At 36.6% G+C, this 19,563-nt stretch overlaps 1 protein-coding gene across 2 annotated transcripts in view; it reads right to left on the reverse strand.

Moving 5' to 3' along the window:
- ITGA1 (integrin subunit alpha 1) overlaps positions 1–19,563 on the reverse strand; it is a 181,440-nt gene that overhangs the window by 11,855 nt on the left and 150,022 nt on the right. For both annotated transcript variants that reach the window (XM_061393555.1, XM_061393556.1), the window contains exons 20-28: positions 18,492–18,572; positions 17,977–18,053; positions 14,902–14,991; positions 12,940–13,042; positions 11,158–11,271; positions 10,887–10,991; positions 10,620–10,724; positions 4,711–4,803; positions 1,192–1,308 (exon numbers count right to left, since the gene is read on the reverse strand). In XM_061393555.1, coding sequence (XP_061249539.1) covers positions 1,192–1,308; positions 4,711–4,803; positions 10,620–10,724; positions 10,887–10,991; positions 11,158–11,271; positions 12,940–13,042; positions 14,902–14,991; positions 17,977–18,053; positions 18,492–18,572 — 885 coding nt within the window. The remainder of the gene's footprint in view (positions 1–1,191; positions 1,309–4,710; positions 4,804–10,619; positions 10,725–10,886; positions 10,992–11,157; positions 11,272–12,939; positions 13,043–14,901; positions 14,992–17,976; positions 18,054–18,491; positions 18,573–19,563) is intronic.

Here is a 19,563-nt window from a genome sequence, read left to right on the forward strand (position 1 = left end):
GCAGGAGGAAGAGCTGCAGGTCTGAGATGGTGGAGAATTCTGTCCTGGAGACTTTGCTGGAGAAAAGCTATGGATTCTATTTACTAAACTAAATGCTCCTGACATACATCTTTAACACAGCTGTGTTCATCTTCTCTGAGAATAACCTCCTGAAAAGAGGAAGATAGTTATGGTAAGTCAGAATGGGTAGTAGCAGGTGGTAATTTGATGGGAGAGAAATTTGCTATTTAAACTATTTGATTAAAAGATAATTCTGTTGCTCAGCTATCACAAAAATGAATATGTAGCCACAATCTCTATTTTTAACATATTGATAATTTTACTTTTGAACAAAACAATAAAATATAGGGTGATAAATGCTAGAATAAATGCCAGTTTGATATTTCATTAGAAAAACATTAAATTCAACTTTTCTATGAGATTTTATTCTCTATTAAATTTATCCTAAAAGCTATCATTTCATTTCTGCTTAATTTGAAAAAGATACAAAGATTGAAAGATTTTGCATATCTTAATTTAAGCAAAACATCTACTGATATGGAAATAAACATCTGTTGATATGTAAATATAGATTGACTAGACAAAAAATAAGTTAGTTTTACAGGAGGATTTGAAACAGGAGTGTGTAAAAGTATAAGATTTCTGTGTCATCAACTAATTGAACAAATACCTCATTTCTCACTCAGGCATGCAACTATTGCATAAAATGTGGTATTTTTATATATTAAAGAGCATTTAATTTTTAAGATACATAAAGATATGTGATTAGGATAGGGCTTTATCTTAACCATAATTCTGTTGCTTCTATGTTCTTAAACTGACATAGGAATGCATTCTTTTCTTTTTTCTATAAAAGGGAGTTTTCATTCTTCTCTGCTTATAAAAATAATGCACACTTAATTTATAATTTCCAGTGTTATAGACAAATGAAAGTCCCCTATAATCCCAATCTCTAGAGAGATCTTCCATAATTTGGGGATATGTCTATTTCTTTCTTGTACAAAAGTGGTTTCAAGTTGTGTACAGCATTTGAGATATATGTTTTTCTTTTTAATTTTGTCTTGGTTATCATTTCAGTGTTTTTAATGGCTACACAATACTATATCCCAAAGCATGGATAAGTCATAATTTGTTTCACCAATATGCTGTTGACAACTGAAGTAGAAAAGTCTAAGGAACTCTGATTCTTACCTTCCACAGTGCTAATATGAGCAACATTAATAGCAATAATCCAGCAAAAGCACTCAGCAGGATAACCCACAGTGGCACTCTGCCTGGTAGCCCATCTTTGGATATTTGGATAGCAAGCTGAAAATGATTAAACAAGATGGTTAACATTGATAAACACCCCTTAGAACTTCCAGTACACTGAGTTCTTGCAGGCTATAATTTTCTACCAAAGAGTGTACTCAATCTCATTACTACATACAGAGAAAATGAGTTCACATTTTAAAAGGCCCTTCATCTATTCTAAATCTCTAATCATGTCATATTCATTATTACCAAAACAATTTTGCAATATTATCCTCCAGAAATTCATACATAACGAGTAAACTACATATGATCAAAATTCTCAAGGGTAGAGGTGAATTTCACTCAGGGAGAATGAGTAGTATTGTATGTTTTAAAGGTTTATTCATAGCCTTCAGTGCATTATCATAGTAGCCTAAGTTTAGACTGGAAGGTTGTCACAGGTTGTTGACATATAAACCTGAAGGAGTCTTCTAATTCTAACTTTAATTCTAATTCTAATATGCTTTATTTTTTGCTAACAAATTGAGATATAATTTTCATACAGTAAGATGCACAAATCTCAAGGGTACAGATGAACAAATTTGTGCATGCATTTCCTCAATGCATTTTTTATTATACCACACTGTCTATTCCAGTTGACATTCTCTTAGCGTCTATAAATTAGATCTTCAGTTCAGTTCAGCCGCTCAGTTGTGTCTGACTCTTTGTGACCCCATGAACCACAGCACGACAGGCCTCCCTGTCCATCACCAACTCCTGGAGTCCACCCAAGCCCATGTCCATTGAGTCAGTGATGCCATCCAACCATCTTATCCTCTGTCATCCCCTTCTCCTCCTGCCCTCAATCCCTCCCAGCATCAGGGTCTTTTCAAATGAGTCAGCTCTTCGCATGAGGTGGCCAAAGTATTGGAGTTTCAGCTTCAACATCAGTCCTTCCAATGAACACTCAGGACTGGTCTCCTTTAGGATGGACTGATTGGATCTCCTTGCAGTCCAAGGGACTCTCAAGAGTCTTCTCCAACACCACAATTCAAAAGCATCAATTCTTCAGCACTCAGCTTTCTTTATAGTCCAAATCTCACATCCATACATGACCACTGGAAAAACCATAGCCTTGACTAGACAGACCTTTGTTGACAAAGTAATGTCTCTGCTTTTTAATATGCTGTCTAGGTTGATCATAACTTTCCTTCCAAGGAGTAAGCGTCTTTTAATTTCATGGCTGCAATCACCATCTGCAGTGATTTTGGAGCCCCCCAAAATAAAGTCAGCCACCGTTTCCACTGTTTCCCCATCTATTTGCCAAGAAGTGATGGGACTGGATGCCATGATCTTCATTTTCTGAATATTGAGCTTTAAGCCAACTTTTTCACTCTCCTCTTTCACTTTCATCAAGAGGCTCTTTAAATCTTCTTCACTTTCTGCCATAAAGGTGGTGTCATCTGTATATCTTAACTGAAGTAAACTTCAAGGAGACAGTTTTTAGTGTTCCAGCTAATCAAGCTCTCTGAGTGTGGCACCTAACCCTCAATAAAGCTTGTCTGTTCTGTGTCCTATCCCTTATGTTTCTGAGGGGAAAAAAAAAAAAAAAACAACTAATTTAGGGTAGCTGCTGCTGCTGCTAAGTCACTTCAGTCGTGTCCGACTCTGTGTGACCCCATAGACGGCAGCCCACCAGGCTCCCCTGTCCCTGGGATTCTCCAGGCAAGAACACTGGAGTGAGTTGCCATTTCCTTCTCCAATGCATGAAAGTGAAAAGTGAAAGTGAAGTCGCTCAGTTGTGTCCGACTCTTAGCAACCTCATGGACTGCAGCCTAGCAGGCTCCTCCGTCCATGGGATTTTCCAGGCAATAGTACTGGAGTGGGTTGCCATTGCCTTCTCCTTAGGGTAGCTATCAATGACCAATAATACCTCAAGGTTCTGTATCTCCCTTTAATGGGGAACATCTCCATTCCTTAACCTTGAGGGGAAGATTAGAGGTAAAAAAGAAAACTAACAGGGAAGATATTTGCATAGAGTGGAACCTGATCCAGATCCCTCACTTGACTCTGAGTAGGTCACTGCTCATGCATCTAGAAGACAGAGCTGGCAAGAATATAGACATACATGGAATCAGACCTTTGAAGACAGACTTTAAGCACATCTAAAATAATTCCCTGAACTCAGAGGCACAGAAATGGAAGTCTGGATGCAATCAGTGACTTCTCCAAGATCATACAACTATGAAATGATAATTTTTAGTAATTTTAACAGTTTAAGTGTAATTTTTCTTTAGAATAAAATATAGCAAAAATGGCTCTGTGGGAAGATTTAAGTAACATTTAGGGAAAATAAAGCTAATTATAAAATTTAAACAAAATGTATTTAGTAATCAAACATACTCTTTCCAAATCCTTTCCAATATAATATATAGTTTTTCTTTGGTGCTTACTGGTAAAATTTTAGTTTCTCTACATGTGGAACAACTTTTAATATATCAAGCAAAGTGCTGTTTATAAAGTAAACATTATATCTAGATAAATGATGCATATATTCTTTAAAGGTAAATACTTATCAGAAGTCACTGACATTGTAATTATTTTAAATAGATACTAATTTGATGAAGAAGGAAATGGCAACCCACTCCAGTATTCTTGCCTGGAGAATTCCATGGACAGAGGAGCCTGGTGGGCTACATTCCAAGGTGTCAGAAAGAGTCAAACATGACTGAGTGACTAACACACACTAATTTGAAATAAAAAATGAAAACTTCTCAATTTTTGGTAGTTTCAAATATAATTTTATGACTCATGATGTCCATATGAAAAATTTAAACTCTCATGATAAATAGGGAAATTATGCTCAACTGCCCACATGTTTAACAGGTGTTTTGACCTTATTTTACAATAGGACAAAAGAGAAAAAAACAAACCATTTTATTTTTAAGAAGAACTCCAGCATGAATTTGTGTCAGGGAATATTACTTCATTTTTTGTTTGTTATTTCCCAATGGCTAAATGAAGAAAATTTAAAAATAAATTTACAAGTATTCCTATTCAGTGTAAAGGCATTTTCTGGAAAGAAATTGTTTTTCAAGTCTGCTCTTCAGATGTCAACTGCATTTTGTAATGTTAGTTTTTAAGGATGAAAATGACAGATGCATCATATGTTATCAACGTAAGAATAAAAACATCAATTTCCTGTGATGGTTATAAGTAATAAAGTCAAACATGGCATGTTAATAGTAAATATCATGGTTTTTCCAAGTTTCTCACAAAAAAGGAGACTGAAATCACACTTGAAGCTAATCAAGTGTAATTTGAAGCAGAAAGTGTCTGCCACTCATTGACAACAGTGCTGGTGCTGCTGCTGAGTCGCTTCTAGTCAGTGCTTTAGGGACTATCAGCAAATATAGAATGTTACGTCACAAATGGAGTGAAATGTATAATGTTTTCAAAACGTGGAGTCACACTTACCTCTCTTTTTTGATTGCCAGCACTTAGAACTAGTGTTGCATTTTCACTCTGAAGTTCTGCCCTTACAGTAAGATTTAAGCTGGAAAAATGTGCCTGCAAAGCAAACAATTTGTTTTCAATATAAGGAGCTAGTCACAATGAGAGCTAGCCGTGTTTTAGAGCAGTTTTTCAAACTACAATTTTTCTGAGATTGAAGCATATAACATCCAGATGGCATTTGTGGTAGGAAGTGATGGCTGTGTATCCACCCTTCCTCTCTGCACTCAGATTCTCACTTAGATCCTTATTACAGAATGAAGAATTTTTCTGAATAACACAGTTTCTATTAAAATTTTTCCTTTGCAAAATGAACTCCAAACCCTGCCCTCTTTTCATGTAGTTAGGTATGGCATAGCTACTCTCTGGTAATGAGGTTTATGTAGAAATGTGTTTAGAATTAAATTGAAATTACCAATATTCAATAATGATTTATTAAAAATAGCAACTTAATATAATCAAATCTAAAAAATAGAAATTTCATATAATTAACAAAATACTTTTAACAGAGAAACAAATAATGTAAAATACAATGGATTAAGTTTTACAGTAGCCAATTGTCAGATGGATTTGACTTTATTAAGTGTCAAAATGTCCTCCAAAATAGATAGATAGCATAATGCAGTAAATTTATAATATACATTAGCTCTAATCTTTGTTAATGCTGTCAAGGATTGTCTCTCTATGACTCTTTGTTTCTTTTTTTAAAAAAATTATTTATTTTATTTGGAGGCTAATTACTTTACAATATTGTAGTGGTTTTTGCCATACATTGACATGAATCAGCCATGGGTATACATGTGTCTCCCATCCTGAACCCCCCTCCCTCCTCCCTCCCCATCCCATCCTTCAGGGCTGCCCCAGTGCACTGGCTTTGAGTGCCCTGTTTCACGCATCAAACTTAGACTGGTGATCTATTTCACATATGGTAATATACATGTTTCAATGCTATTCTCTCAAATCATCCCACCTTCACCTTCCCCAATTCTTTCTTAACTGAATTCTAAGGTGTTAAGGAAAGTGCAAAGGAAAGAATAAGAGAAACTTAAAAAAAGCATATATAGGGGAGGAGTTAAGATGGTGGAGGAGTAGGATGGGGAGAACACTTTCTCCCCCACAAATTCATTAAAACAAATCAAAAGCTTTACAGACAAGCAAAAGCTGAGAGAATTCAGCACCACCAAACCAGCTCTCCAACAAATACTAAAGGATATTCTCTAGACAGGAAACACAAAAATGGTGTATAAATTCGAACCCAAAACAATAAAGTAAATGGCAATGGGATCATACTTCTCAATAATTACCTTAAACGTAAATGGGTTGAATGCCCCAACCAAAAGACAAAGACTGGCTGAATGGATACAAAAACAAGACCCCTATATATGCTGTCTTACAAGAGACCCACCTCAAAACAGGGGACACATACAGACTGAAAGTAAAGGGCTGGAAAAAGATTTTCCATGCAAATAGGGACCAAAAGAAAGCAGGAGTCGCAATACTCATATCAGATAAAATAGACTTTAAAACAAAGGCTGTGAAAAGAGACAGACGGTCACTACATAATGATCAAAGGATCAATCCAAGAAGAAGATATAACAATTATAAATATATACGCACCCAACACGGGAGCACCGCAGTATGTAAGACAAATGCTAACAAGTATGAAAGGAGACATTAACAATAACACAATAATAGTGGGAGACTTTAATACCCTACTCACACCTATGGATAGATCAACTAAACAGAAAATTAACAAGGAAACACAAACTTTAAATGATACAATAGACCAGTTAGACCTAATTGATATCTATAGGACATTTCATCCCCAAACAATGAATTTCACCTTTTTCTCAAGTGCACATGGAACCTTCTCCAGGATAGATCACATCCTGGGCCATAAATCTAGCCTTGGTAAATTCAAAAAAATTGAAATCATTCCAAGCATCTTTTCTGACCACAATGCAGTAAGATTAGATCTCAATTACAGGAGAAAAACTATTAAAATTTCCAACATATGGAGGCTGAACAACACGCTGCTGAATAACCAACAAATCACAGAAGAAATCAAAAAAGAAATCAAAATTTGCATAGAAATGAATGAAAATGAAAACACAACAACCCAAAACCTGTGGGACACTGTAAAAGTAGTCCTAAGGGGAAAGTTCATAGCAATACAGGCACACCTCAAGAAACAAGAAAAAAGTCAAATAAATAACCTAACTCTACACCTAAAGCAACTAGAAAAGGAAGAGATGAAGAACCCCAGCGTTAGTAGAAGGAAAGAAATCTTAAAAATTAGGGCAGAAATAAATGCAAAAGAGACAAAAGAGACCATAGCAAAAATCAACAAAACCAAAAGCTGGTTCTTTGAAAGGATAAATAAAATTGACAAACCATTAGCCAGATTCATCAAGAAACAAAGGGAGAAAAATCAAATCAATAAAATTAGAAATGAAAATGGAGAGATCACAACAGACAACACAGAAATACAAAGGATCATAAGAGACTACTATCAACAATTATATGCCAATAAAATGGACAACTTGGAAGAAATGGACAAATTCTTAGAAAAGTACAACTTCCCAAAACTGGACCAGGAAGAAATAGAAAATCTTAACAGACCCATCACAAGCACGGAAATTGAAACTGTAATCAAAAATCTTCCAGCAAACAAAAGCCCAGGTCCAGATGGCTTCACAGCTGAATTCTACCAAAAATTTAGAGAAGAGCTAACACCTATCCTACTCAAACTCTTCCAGAAAATTGCAGAGGAAGGTAAACTTCCAAACTCATTCTATGAGGCCACCATGACCCTAATACCAAAACCTGACAAAGATCCCACACACACACAAAAAAAAAACAAAAAAACTACAGGCCAATATCACTCATGAACATGGATGCAAAAATCCTTAACAAAATTCTAGCAATCAGAATCCAACAACACATTAAAAAGATCATACACCATGACCAAGTGGGTTTTATCCCAGGGATGCAAGGATTCTTCAATATCCGCAAATCAATCAATGTAATACACCACATTAATAAAATGAAAAATAAAAACCATATGATTATCTCAATAGATGTAGAGAAAGCCTTTGACAAAATTCAACATCCATTTATGATAAAAACTCTCCAGAAAGCAGGAATAGAAGGAACATACCTCAACATAATAAAAGCTATATATGACAAACCCACAGCAAACATTATCCTCAATGGTGAAAAATTGAAAGCATTTCCTCTAAAGTCAGGGACAAGACAAGGGTGCCCACTTTCACCATTACTATTCAACATAGTTTTGGAAGTTTTGGCCACAGCAATCAGAGCAGAAAAAGAAATAAAAGGAATCCAAATTGGAAAAGAAGAAGTAAAACTCTCACTATTTGCAGATGACATGATCCTCTACATAGAAAACCCTGAAGACTCTACCAGAAAATTACTAGAACTAATCAATGATTATAGTAAAGTTTCAGGATATAAAATCAACACACAGAAATCCCTTGCATTCCTATACACTAATAATGAGAAAACAGAAAGAGAAATTAAGGAAACAATTCCATTCACCATTGCAACGGAAAGAATAAAATACTTAGGAATATATCTACCTAAAGAAACTAAAGATCTATATATAGAAAACTATAAAACACTGGTGAAAGAAATCAAAGAGGACACTAATAGATGGAGAAATATACCATGTTCATGGATTGGAAGAATCAATATAGTGAAAATGAGTATACTACCCAAAGCAATCTATAGATTCAGTGCAATCCCTATCAAGCTACCAACGGTATTCTTCACAGAGCTAGAACAAATAATTTAACAATTTGTATGGAAATCCAAAAAACCTCAAATAGCCAAAGCTATCTTGAGAAAGAAGAATGGAACTGGAGGAATCAACCTACCTGACTTCAGGCTCTACTACAAAGCCACAGTCATCAAGACAGTATGGTATTGGCACAAAGACAGAAATATAGATCAATGGAACAAAATAGAAAGCCCAGAGATAAATCCACGCACATATGGACACCTTATCTTTGACAAAGGAGGCAAGAATATACAATGGATTAAAAAAAATCTCTTTAACAAGTGGTGCTGGGACTAGAGCACTTTCTAATACCATACACAAAAATAAACTCAAAATGGATTAAAGATCTAAACGTAAGGCCAGAAACTATAAAACTCCTAGAGGAGAACATAGGCAAAACACTCTCCGACATACATCACAGCAGGATCCTCTATGACCCACCTCCCAGAATATTGGAAATAAAAGCAAAAATAAACAAATGGGACCTAATTAAACTTAAAAGCTTCTGCACAACAAAGGAGACTATAAGCAAGGTGAAAAGACAGCCTTCAGAATGAGAGAAAATAATAGCAAATGAAGCAACCAACAAACAACTAATCTCAAAAATGTACAAGCAACTCCTACAGTTCAATTTGAGAAAAATAAATGACCCAATCAAAAAATGGGCCAAAGAACTAAACAGACATTTCTCCAAAGAAGACATACAGATGGCTAACAAACACATGAAAAGATGCTCAACATCACTCATTATCAGAGAAATGCAAATCAAAACCACTGTGAGGTACCATTTCACACCAGTCAGAATGGCTGCGATCCAAAAGTCTATAAGCAATAAATGCTGGACAGGGTGTGGAGAAAAGGGAACCCTCTTACACTGTTGGTGGGAATGCAAACTAGTACAGCCACTATGGAGAACAGTGTGGAGATTCCTTAAAAAACTGGAAATAGAACTGCCTTATGATCCAGCAATCCCACTGCTGGGCATACACACTGAGGAAAACAGAATTGAAAGAGACACGTGTACCCCAATGTTCATCGCAGCACTGTTTATAATAGCCAGGACATGGAAGCAACCTAGATGTCCATCAGCAGATAAATGGATAAGAAAGCTGTGGTACATATACACAATGGAGTATTACTCAGCCATTAAAAAGAATACATTTGAACCAGTACTAATGAGGTAGATGAAACTGGAGCCTATTATACAGAGTGAAATAAGCCAGAAAGAAGACCAATACAGTATACTAACACATATATATGGAATTTAGAAAGATGGTAACAATAATCTTGTATACGAGACAGCAAAAGAGACACTGATGTATAGAACAGTCTTTTGGATTCTGTGGGAGAGGGAGAGGGTGGGATGATATGGGAGAATGGCATTGAAATACATATAATATCATATATGAAACGAGTCGACAGTCCAGGTTTGATGCACAATACTGGATGCTTGGGGCTGGTGCACTGGGATGACCCAGAGGGATGGTATGGGGAGGGACGAGGGAGGAGGGTTCAGGATGGGGAACACATGTATACCTGTGGCAGATATTTGATTTTGATATTTGGCAAAACCGATACAATATTGTAAAGTTTAAAAATAAAACAAAATTAAAAAAAAAAAATAGCAAAAAAAAAAAAAAGGCATATATATGAAAGGGGACCTTGGAAGTAACTTAGTTACTAACAGACAAGGAAGTGAGTGAGTGAAAGTTGCTCAGTTGTGTCTGACTTATTTGCGACCCCATGGACTATACCGTCCATGGACTTCTCCAGGCTAGAATACTGGAGTGGGTAGCCTTTCCCTTCTCCAGGGAATCTTCCCAATCCAGGGATTGAACCCAGGTCTCCTGCATTGCAGGCAGATTCTTTACCAGCTGAGCCACAAGGGAAGCCCAACAGACAAGGAAAATGACATCCAAAGAGTTGATTTAGTAGAGCTAAGGCTTGGATCACATTTGTTTAGGCTTCCAGTCTTATGTTCTTTCTAAAGAAGCACTCTGCTTTGTTTTATTAAGTGATGAATATTTGTTCATATTATTCAATTATTGCAGAGAACTATACAATCACTTACTTTTATAAAAGTTGGTTTCCATAAGATAAGTGAAACATTCACTTGGCTCATGTCAGACGGAATCAGGTTACACGTGATGGTGGCAAATTTACACGCACTGCAGTCCTGTTTAAATGCCCAGAGGTATAAATTAGTATTCATGCCATTCGATGAAAGATAGTATATTACAAATAGTCTACATCATAGTTATTTTTAGGTTGATATTGAATTTATTCACTTAGAAAGCATGAGGTAAAATGAGCGCTTGTCTTGCTAATGTGAATTTACCAGAATGGTGCCTCGTTTGATATCTTCAGATTTGGATATCATCATTTTCTTCCCAGTGTTGATACCAAAAGGATCCTGAAGGTTACTGGGTATGCAGTTGACGTTCTATGAAATAAAAACATGTCTTTTATCAGATGAGATATCAGAGGGAAAAATGACTTGAAAAATAATGTGAAGGATCTGTGAATGATAGACATTGCCAAACATGAATGATCCCTCTTGGTAAGTGTGCAGTAGAAAAGAAGCATAACTCTGAGGCACACACGATTACCTCGGAAGATGACCATCCACTTGGGTACAGTACAGGAAAACCATCCGACGTCACATTGGGAAATGAAATTGTCAGTTTAAGTTCTGGCATTGGAAAATGCCCACTTTTTCTAATCTACAGGGAAAAAGAGAAAAAGAAACGTAACCTTTTCTTCTTTCAACAGCAAGTTTTCTGTCTTACATAAGATTTTGCTTCTTAATTGATTAATTAAGTTGTATAATATTTTGAATCCCAAAATGAATGTAGAGGATTTTATGGCACTGGACAGAGAATTGGCCTTCCTTCCTTCCTTTCTTCTTTCCTTTCTTCCTTGTTTGCTGAATTCTCTAATCTAGGAAAAGTAAATGGGCCTAGAAAAAACTGGTAGCCTACATTTCAAAACCTTATTCCAGTAGTAGAGTGACAGGCAGTTATACTAACTTTCTGAGGCATTTCAGCAAAGGGCACAAATAAAAACAATAAAATATTCTTGATAGTATACATTTATTTCCACTTTGTAAGAGAATTTCCTTTTTCATCATAGCCAATTCCCAAAGACCCTGAGACCATCTTCTAACAATGCTGTGTTATTTCATTCTTTTGAATACAGACTTAAACCCGTCACTTGAGTTGGATGCTTTTTACTTGAGTAACAATAACTTGAGTCTGTATCTGTAAGTAGGCATGATCTAAAATGACAGCCTGGCTCAACTCCATAATTATTTACTATAATGGTTAGGAAAAGCTTGTTATGAAGGGTTCAAAAATAAAAATAAAGGTTGTAACATAAAACATTATTTATGGAGACATTAGTAGGAACACCGTAAGTTATGGTATAACACATAAAATGTAGCAATAAGCAGGATGAGTTACCAATTTATTTGTTCAGTAAAGGAAATTATCAAGACAATTTTTGAAATAGTCATGTTATTTTTTTAAAAGTGTTTTTTGAGTTATACTAAAAAATGCAAATAAAGTCTATGTGGTTATAGGTAGAGTCTACTTGGTTCCTTATTTTCTCCTAGGAAGTCATTCTAACTAATTTGTGTCTTCTGAGGGAATTAGAGCTCTGGGTCTTTTAAGTTGCTTGAAAGTATAATTATCATCAATTTAAATGAAATTATGTTACGGCTTCCCTGGTGACTCACTGGTAAAGAATCTGCCTGCCAATGCAGGAGATACAGGTTTGATCCCTGGTCTGGGAAAATCCCACATGCGGTGGAGGAACTAAGCCTGTGTGCCATACAGAGGCCCTGCTCTAGAGCCCGAGAATCGCAACTGCTGGGCCCACGTGCTCCACAGCAAGAGAGAACCCAGGGCAATTCGAAGGCCCCGCACTGCGACTGGAGAGCAGCCCCCCTCTCCACAACTAGAGGAAAGCCGGTGCAGCCACGAAGACCCAGCCCAGACAAAATTAAGATCCCACGGACTGTAGCCCACCAGGCTCCTCCGTCATGGGATTCTCCAGGCAAGAATACTGGAGTGGGGTGCCATTCCCTTCTCCAGGGGATCTTCCCTACCCATGGATCGAACCCAGGCCCCCTGCATTGCAGGCAGACTCTTTACCATCTGAGCTACCAGGGAGGCCCCAAATAAAAAATTAAATAAAACTATCTTAAATTATAGATTTATTTTAATTTAAATAAATTATATAAATTTAATTTAAAGAAATTATAAAGGAAAATATGCTGGAATATAGAGATTAACTGTTGAACCAACATATTTGTATGTGTCTGTTAATACTTTAACTTCTAAACTTACAAATACCTCTTTCACAACACTAATTTAGAAGTAATTTCTTACCAAGTAGAAGATATCAATTTCGTTTCCAAGGTCCTCAGTAGAATTAATGATTTCAGGGACCGTCTCATTGGCCGCAATTGAAATATGGTATTCACTTGCAGAGCTTAAGAGAATTAATTGGAAGACAAAAAGTAAAATAAAACAAAGTGTAACTTTTACTTGACCTCATTTTTTCTTTCTATATACTAGGAACCCCACAATAAATACTTCAAGAGATTTCAAATCAAACGCAAATTCTTTTACCCTGAAATCTAAAGTTAAATCTTTGAGGAGGGTGAGAAAGATTACAGTTTAATTCAATAGTTACCAATGCTTAAAATACTAAAATATGTATAATTTTGAAAGTAAAAGTTTGATTGATACATGAAACATTTTCATGAATTTATTAATATCATCTACATTTAGTGAATAATCAGGCTAAAACCTAGTATTTTTAATAGTGCTGAATTTTAAGTAGATTTTAACAATTTGTTACCTTTTCACAATTTAAAGTCATGTATTTACTGTTAAAATATTTTTCATAAAAGTTTCATAAAACTTTCAATCTTTTTCATAAAACTCCATGTTCTTTGGATGAACTTGGTAGATGGAAATGTAACATAAACATATTTAAAAGCAATACTTCAGTTTAGAGAAGACAAAAAATACATGTTTGCCAAAATTTGATTTTAAATAAGAGAAAAATTCTTGGGATAAGTCAGTGTACCAAGAGAAATGAAAGTAAAAATATAGAAAACAGGGAATAGAATTAAAGGTTAAGATATATATGCAAAATCTACATGTATATCCTACAATCCTTTCATTTTTGTGGTCTTTTATTAGTAAAACGAAAGTGCCATAGAAAATAAATTAATAACACGACAAGAGTCAGAATAAATGACACAGATTTTTGTACTTTTTGTACACGGTTCATATTTATTTAGCAAAAGCCTGGAGTCCTGCTCATGCAAGTTTACTAACATAACTGGTGTTTGGATAGCTTAGAAATTCTTACGAAAAAGGATGGTTTACGAATAATGGAGGAAATAAATTTTGTTGCTGTTTAGTCTTTACGTTTGGCCACCTGATGTGAAGAGCTGACTCATTGGAAGACCATGATGGTGGGAAAGATTGAAGGCAGGAGGAGAAGGGGATGACAGAGGATGAGATGGTGGGATGGCATCACCGACTCAGTGGACGTGAGTCTGAGTAAACCCTGGGAGATGGTGAAGGACAGGGAAGCCTGCCGTGCTGCAGTCCACGGTGTCGCAAAGAGTCGGATACGACTGAGCGACTGAAGAAGAACAACAACAACAACAAGTTGATAAGTTGTGTCTGACTCTTCTGCAACCCCGTGGACGACAGCCCACCAAGTTCTTCTGTCCATGGGATTTCCCAGGCAAGAGTACTGGAATGGGTTGCCATTTCCTCCTCCAGGGAATCTTTATGACCCAGGGATTTAACCAGCATCTCCTGCATCACAGATGGATTCCTTATTACTGAGCCACCAGGGAAGCCCCTGAAGGAAATAAATACCTCTTGTCAGTAAACAATGATTTAATCTTGAATGTCCAGGATGGGCAGAATAATCAGATCCCACACAATGAGAATAAGTCAGCCAAGAAATATGTTGGACCTCTACAGACGCTGCCCTTCATGAAGGGTTTCTGGGTCTTCAGCTTGCATTTAGGACTTAAGACTGAACTGCTAATGCAATTTGGTATTAGTAGCACCTCACATTTCAGATTATTTAGGATGCTGGTTCTCAATTTTTAGAGTGCACGAGAATCACCCAGAGGGTTTAACACAGATTTCTGGGCCCCCTCCCCAGAATTTCTTATTCAGTACATCTGGGGTAAGGTCAGAGAATCTGCCTCTTTTTAAGAAGCTCCCAGGTGATTCTGATACCCATGTTCAGGGACCACAAGCTGAGATCCACTGGGTTACCAGAAGGCATCAACTTGAAGTGTGGGGTTCTCCTACCTGAAAAACTGTAGTCCAACTTCATACTTTACAGGGACAGAAATGTTCACTTCATTATCAAAAAGGGTTTCAGGCGGCTCTTCACTGTCACTGGAAAACACAGCAGTCAGACAAATCATTAAACCGTTGGCTATTTAGAGACTTTTCTAAGCATTTGAATGAGAAGTTTATTTTGGTAACTAAATAAACACACACACACAAAATAGAATTATTGATTTAAAAATTCAGTGTGGAGAGGGAGATCAGAGATGGATATTGTTAAAAGACCCTAAGGTGATTCTCAAGTGCAGCGAGGGTTGAAAATAACACTGATTTACTACAAGGTTTTGCAAACTTCTGTGTGAATAATAAGTATTCTTGGGTCAATGGTTAAATACACAGATTACTGGGCTTTTCTCCTAGAACAATATGGATTTAGTAGGCCCAAAGTAGGATTCATGAAATTGTGTTTTTTTATATAAATCACACAGGTGATCCTTATTCATCACAGATGAGGCCCTTGTGAAAAGACGTGCTCCGGAGTACATAGCCGAGAATAAATCTAAAACCTTTGTCTTCTCACCTAATAGTCTTTCCATGCCTTGTACTTGGGCTTCCCTAGTGGCTCAGACAGTAAAGAATCCTCTTGCAATGAGGGAGACCTGGGTTCAATCCCTGGGTTGGGAAGATCCCCTGGAGAAGAGCATGGCAACCCGCTCCAGTATTCTAGCCTGGAGAATCCCCTTGGACAGAGGAGCCTGGTGGGCCACAGTCCATGGGGTTGCAAAGAGTCAGACATGACTGAGTGACTAAGCACAGCACAGCACATGCCTTGTACTTGGTGCTTATTTGTTGAGAACCTACTTTCCTCCCTGATTTTAGTAATAATTTCAGTTATATGTTATTTAAATGCATGCCTAGATATTTATACATTTATATGTACATACACATATCTCATACTCTCCTGTATTAAGTAAAAAAGCATGGACAAGTGCTATAACAGGTACCAACACTGGCTCTGGGGCCAGAGGGCCTGAGATTGTTCCTGGACATTGACCTACTTTGGGACAGTTGTTTAGTCTCTCTGTGCCTCAGGCCTCAGTTTCTTCATCTATAAAATGGGAATTTTATGATTAAATTCTTAATAAATAATAAGTGAGCAACAAGTGTAAAATGCTTACCATTGTGCCAAGGACATAGGGAATACTCAGTAAGTATTAATTTTTATTATTGTTATCACATATGCCCCTCTACCAAGTGACCAAGCACCTAGCATTTTGTCTCACAAAATGGTCAACGGGTACCCTTTAATGGCTCTGCTTATTCCCAAGTATATTAGCAGCATGATATGAGTGATGGGGCAGTGAAGGCAGCTCCCTGTCTTGGGTTATAGATATATGTGTGACTGGGCTTTTGCTGTAAATGGCCCCTGCCTCTAACCCATCCCACACTGCAGCCCAGTTAACCTTTGAAAGAAACAGCTCTGTACATATGACTTCACCCCTCAAAAACATTTCATGGCCTGTTCAACTAAGAAAAGATGCCACATTTCGAAATTCAGTACTCACCATCCATGGTAAGATGTACATTCCCTGTTTATCTTCCATTATTCTTTATGTATTCTCCTATATTTGCACTAAAATTGATCACCCAACATTCCCCCAAATAGATCTAGTGGTCTCCCTTTGTGTTCTTGCTCAAGCTGCACATTTTTTACTTGAAACATTCTATCTAACTACCCACCAACCTCTCTGAATTGCTACCCATTCTTTAAGGTCCTTCTTACTTATAACCTCCTTAATAAATCTTTCTTGGGTTTTCATTGCCAAGTAGATATAATTTCACCCTCCATTAAGTCTCCACACATGGCTTCTAGTTCTTTAATAAATTTTCCCTGTTCTATCCTGTCTGATAATAATTTAAATACTAGTCTCAGTCCCCTACTGTAATATTCCCTTCATGAGGAGCTTCATGCCCTTATTTAAGGGACAAAGTCAGTATCTTGTCCACGTGCTGTGTATGCTGTGCTTCGTCGTTCAGTCCTGTCCAACTCTTTCCCATCTGACTTTTTGTGACCCCATGGACTGTAGCCCACCAGGCTCCTGTGTCCATGGGACTCTCCAGGCAAGAATACTGGAGTGGGTTGTCATGCCCTCCTCCAGGGAATCTTCCCAACCAAGGGATCAAATCCAGGTCTCCAACATTGCAGGCAGATTCTTCACCATCTGGGCCGCCAGGGAAGCCCAAGAATACTGGAATAAATAGTCTCTCCCTCTTTCAGGGGATCTTCCTGACCCAGGAATCGAACCGGGGTCTGCTGCATTTCAGGTGAATTCTTTACCAGCTGAACTACCAGGGAAGGCCTATTTTGTCCATAGTAGAGTTCAAATTAGTATTTGCTAAATTGAACTGAATTGAGTATACAGAATTAACTCATCCATTTAATTCATTTTCTCACTCACTCACTTTACATTTATTTGTAATTATTCAATTATTAGATTTTTTTTTAAACTGGGAATAAAACAACAAATGATAAAAGTTTACCTCAAGTTGCTTATGGTCCAGCGTACAGTTACTCTTAGAAAAAAGGTAAGTACTATTTCAATTTCCTTATTAGACTTTTGCTATTTTTTGTTTGTGTATTGTGTATACCATCTTTCAGAAGCTTTGACTGATTTGAATAAAATTTATTAAGCTACAAAAGGGTATCATAAAATTTTAAGTCTCTTTAATGATTCAGTTGATTTTGATGGGCAGTCCATAAAAGTTTTTAAATTAGCAAAGCCTATAAAATTTTTAATGGATTTAAATTCAACTTGGCAGATATAAGTGATGTGTGATTACAACATGTTTTATGGCTCATAGAACCAGTGGTTTAAGCCAATTAGGTTTATTATTTCTATTAAATGAAAATTTCTCTATTTTGCTAATTATTCATAAGGATGATTTTGTGAAGTAAAGGGGTTCACTGCCTTCTACTTCTACTGATCACATAAAAGCTGTAAGAAGTTCAAGTCAGTCTATAGAACATTTTAAATATATGAAAGAAATTATTTGCAGGCATCCACATACACTCATGTACACACAGGAACCAACCTTGTTGCACTTAAATGAATGATCACATTTTCCATGAGATAAGATGTGTTAAACTGAAATAATATTTTGAATGTTACCTGTAAAATAAAAATATCTTTAGTAACAGATAAGAAACTAAAGTAAAATTTTTGCATTAATTAAAGTATTAAATCATATAAATATTTTTCTTTTTAAAATAAAATTGCTCATTTATTAATTAATAATGCAAATTTCATGAGTAAAGGAGAAGATATATGTGAAAACATCTTAACACACCAGAGATGTTACATACATATCCAACACTATCACATTATTATATCCTACCCATTGTTATTTTTTCGTATTACCACTGTCTACCAGATCACAATCATAAACATTGTAATTATGAAATGGTCATTACTAAAGTCTCTTTAAAACAGAAACTTCAAGTACCAGCAACCATCTAAACACATCCATTAGAAACATTTATATTTTTGGCTTTGAGTATATTATTTTTTGTATCCAATTGCCACATGTATTTTCTATAATCTGCTTACCATTTCTCCTTTTCTTAGGAAAGGATAGCCAACTTTACATGTGATATTATGATTGGATTCACAACTGTCTTTTTGGATAGCCTAGGAAGAGAAAGTAAACAGAATTAGATCAGATATGAAGGTGAAATACTTGAACTTGACTGAAATACTTGAGTATATTGAAATACTTGAGCTCAGATTTCCCCAGCTGTGCCTTAGAAGCTGCCTTGCTTAGATTTCACAGTATAGTTTTTGGGAAAGTCTCAGAGATCAAATTGCCAACATCCGCTGGATCATCAAAAAAGCAAGAGTTCCAGAAAAACATCTATTTCTGCTTTATTGACTATGCCAAAGCCTTTGACTGTGTGGATCACAATAAACTGTGGGAAATTCTTCAAGAGATGGGAATACCAGACCACCTGACCTGCCTCTTGAGAAACCTATATGCAGGTCAGGAAGCAACAGTTAGAACTGGACATGGACCAACAGACTGGTTCCAAATAGGAAAAGGAGTACATCAAGGCTGTATATTGTCACCCTGCTCATTTAACTTCTATGCAGAGTACATCATGAGAAACACTGGGCTGGAAGAAACACAAGCTGGAATCAAGATTGCCAGGAGAAATATCAATAACCTGAGATATGCAGATGACACCACCCTTATGGCAGAAAGTGAAGAGGAACTCAAAAGCCTCTTGATGAAAGTGAAAGAGGAGAGTAAAAAAGTTGGCTTAAAGCTCAACATTCAGAAAACAAAGATCATGGCATCCGGTCCCACCACTTCATGGGAAATAGATGGGGAAACAGTGGAAACAGTGTCAGACTTTATTTTTTTGGGTTCCAAAATCACTGCAGATGGTGACTGCTGCCATGAAATTAAAAGACACTTACTCCTTGGAAGGAAAGTTAAGACTAACCTAGATAGCATATTAAAAAGCAGATACATTACTTTGCCAACAAAAGTCCGCCTAGTCAAGGCTACGGTTTTTCTAGTAGTCATGTATGGATGTGAGAGTTGGACTGTGAAGAAGGCTGAGCGCCGAAGAATTGATGCTTTTGAACTGTGGTGTTGGAGAAGACTCTTGAGAGTCCC

The sequence above is a fragment of the Bos javanicus genome, chromosome 20 (genome assembly GCF_032452875.1).
Source record: "Bos javanicus breed banteng chromosome 20, ARS-OSU_banteng_1.0, whole genome shotgun sequence".
Taxonomy (NCBI): domain Eukaryota; kingdom Metazoa; phylum Chordata; class Mammalia; order Artiodactyla; family Bovidae; genus Bos; species Bos javanicus.